Source organism: Aulonocara sp. 'chitande type north' Nkhata Bay, linkage group LG14 (assembly GCF_057382095.1).
Source record: "Aulonocara sp. 'chitande type north' Nkhata Bay isolate Kocher_YH1m ecotype deep benthic linkage group LG14, A_spYH_male_GT1.1, whole genome shotgun sequence".
NCBI lineage: Eukaryota > Metazoa > Chordata > Actinopteri > Cichliformes > Cichlidae > Aulonocara > Aulonocara sp. 'chitande type north' Nkhata Bay.
The window spans coordinates 26125486-26128675 of NC_141357.1; the positions used below are offsets into that span (position 1 = coordinate 26125486).

General features: G+C 37.5%; 1 protein-coding gene across 1 annotated transcript; it reads left to right on the forward strand.

Annotated features, from left to right (window-relative positions):
• The first annotated feature begins 2021 nt into the window (after window positions 1–2021).
• On the forward strand, window positions 2022–3190 carry LOC147314718 (vomeronasal type-2 receptor 26-like). Its single transcript, XM_086260215.1, has one exon. It carries the CDS (start codon window positions 2022–2024, stop codon window positions 2970–2972), a length of 951 nt encoding a protein of 316 aa, XP_086116341.1. The 3' UTR covers window positions 2973–3190.

Consider the following 3190-nt stretch of genomic DNA (forward strand, 5'->3'; position numbering starts at 1 on the left):
TTGTTTAAATTCTTGTCATTGTACTTTATATGTGAAGCAGTAGCTTGGTTACTTTATGACTGTTATCAATCACTATAATGTTTTTAGGTTTGACTGGAGAGTTTTTCGATGGACCCAGGCAGTTATATTTACTATTGAAGAAATCAACAATGATCCAGCTCTCCTTCCAAACATATCTCTTGGCTATAGGATCCTTAACTCTTGTGATTCTCCTACAAATGCTTTACGCGCCGCACTAACACTGGCTAGTGGAGCAGAGGAGGTAGATGTGACTTCTCATTGCCCTCCAGCTGTAACTGCAGTCATAGCAGAGGCAGGATCAACTCAGTCAATAGCTGTGGCAGGAATTTTTGGAACATTCCATGTGCCAGTAGTAAGAGATACAATTATGTTTTATGATGCTAAGTGATATTTGATGTTTTGGCATTGTATGCTGTTGCACACTGTTTCAGTGTTATTTTCTCTTCTACAGGTAAGTCACTTCTCAACGTGTGCTTGTCTGAGTGACAGAACTAAATATCCTACATTTTTTAGAACAATCCCCAGTGACTACTACCTTGCAAAAGCTTTGGCTGCACTAGTCAAACATTTTGGATGGCAGTGGATTGGAGCCATACAGTCAGACAATGATTTTGGACGTAATGGAATTCTTGCTTTTAAGGAGAAGGTTGAAAAGTTTGGGGTTTGTGTTGCTTTTGTTGCATCAGTTCTACGCACGTACACAAGAGATAAATTTCTAGAAGTTGTGGAAATAATAAAACAGTCATCTGTCAAAGTAATTTTGGCTTTTGCTGCTGAGGGTGACTTTTATCCTTTGATGCAAGAGATTGTGAACCAGAACATTACAGGAATTCAGTGGATTTCTTGTGTGGCCTGGATAACAGCACCTCGACCCTCCACACCTGAAATCTACACAGCTTTTGGTGGAACCCTTGGATTTGTAATGCAGAAGAAGGCTATTCCTAAACTAAAACAATTTCTTACAAGTATAAATCCATATACAGATCCACATGCACCTTTTATGAGGGATTTCTGGGAGAATATGGTGGGCTGCACACCTATTTTACCTGGAAATACAGGTACTGAGGCCACATTAAAAAGATGTACAGGCAATGAAACATTCATGAATTCCGACCATGATTTCTTCGATGTCACAGAGCTCAGAGGAACCCATAATGTCTATAAAGCAGTTTATGCTATCGCACGCGCCCTGCATCAGCTGATATTTTGCAAACCCGTTGGAGAAAAACCTGTAACGCTATGCTTGAATCTTTCAGAAATGCAGCACAAGGAGGTGTGAAATAGTGTATCATGTTTAAATTTGAAAAAATAAAAAAAAACCCACAAAAATCCAGCATTTATATTATTATTGTATCTAATACATAATCTCTTCCTTTCTAGGTCAGTAAAAGCTTACAAAGGGTAAATTTCACAAATCACTTTGGTGCCGAGGTGTATTTTGATGAGAATGGTGATCCTCCTGCTAATTATGAAATTATTAACTGGCAGTTGATAAATGGAAAAGTGCATCATGTGACACTTGGTAATTTGACATTTGCTGCAAATGGTGATTACAAGCTCAGCATCGAGGAGGAAAAGATAGTGTGGAGGACAGGGAAAACAGTAATTCTCTCTTTTTTTTAATACTGTACACTTATAGTATCTCACCTTTTTATTCTTTTGTTAACACATAGTCTGCCATTGATACAATACTTTAAAGTTTCTTTTGTCACAGGTGCCCACATCAGTATGTTCTAATGTTTGCCCAGTTGGAACCAGAAAAGCTCAAATTCAGGGAAAACCTATATGTTGTTTTGACTGTGTACCCTGTGCTGAGGGAACTATTGCCAACTCAACAGGTAGGTAAAGTGTTTATGCATTTCTGTTGCACACAATGTAAAACCACAAATTCAGTGTCTCCATATATATAATATTTGCAATATCAATGTTTTACTGCATCTTTTTTCAACTGAGTTTTTAAATTACAATTTTAATATATTATAATTTGCTATTCTCCTAGAATGGCATCTAGATCCATCATTCATGTGTTCTGTTTATCTTCAACAGGTGCAGCAGACTGCACACCTTGTCCAAAGGAATACTGGTCCAATGAGAGAAAAGATAAGTGCATTCCTAGAACTATTGAGTTCCTGAAATATCAGGAGCCCATGGGAATAGCTGTAACATTTGTATCCCTGTTAGGGGCCTCAGTATCTCTTGCCACAATGGTGGTTTTTGTCCACAACAAAGAAACTCCCGTGATGAAAGCCAGTAACTTTGAGCTAAGCTCTCTCTTATTATTCTCTCTTTTTCTGTGCTTTCTCTGTCCTCTCACTTTCCTAGGTAAGCCAACAGTCTGGTCATGCATGCTGCGTCACACCACTTTTGGTGTGACATTTGCCCTTTGCATTTCCTGTGTCTTGGGAAAAACCATTGTTGTTGTCACAGCCTTCAAAGCCACATTTCCTGGTAACAAAGTTGCTGGAAAGTTTGGTCACGCACAACAAAGAATCATTGTTTGCTCCTGCACTTTGATTCAAGTGGTAATATGTGCATTATGGCTGACTTCAAACCCACCTCACCCACACAAGTTGTTCACATCCAGCAACAACATGATTGTTCTTGAATGCAACACAGGCTCTGAGTTTGCTTTTTATGCAGTGTTGGGATACATAGGGATCCTTGCAATCATTTGTTTGATCCTGGCATTTATGGCAAGAAAACTTCCTGATAATTTCAATGAAGCCAAATTGATCACATTCAGCCTGCTGATATTCTGTGCTGTGTGGATTACCTTCATCCCAGCATACATCAGCTCTCCTGGAAAGTTCACTGTAGCTGTAGAAATATTTGCAATTTTGTCTTCAGCTTTTGGCCTATTAAGTAGCATTTTTGCACCCAAGTGTTACATAATATTTCTTAAGCCAGAAAAAAATACCAAGAAACATATTATGGGAAAAACTATAAACTAAAAGATTAAAAAACCTTAACAATTTAAAGTTATGTCTTTTTTTTTTGTTTACATGTATATTACTTTAGTAAACATTCTGAGTCAAAAGTCTGCAACACATTAAATAACAGAGTTTGGGTATATACATATTTAAATGTAATTTGTGACTGATAAAGGATTTATAATTAACATTTCAGTAAATTGAAAGATATGTTCTATGCTGCTGAAAGAAATGTATGA

Bases quoted from the DNA above. Each gene is read 5' to 3' on its own strand.
- LOC147314718 (XM_086260215.1), top strand. From the start codon at position 2,022: ATGGCATCTAGATCCATCATTCATGTGTTCTGTTTATCTTCAACAGGT.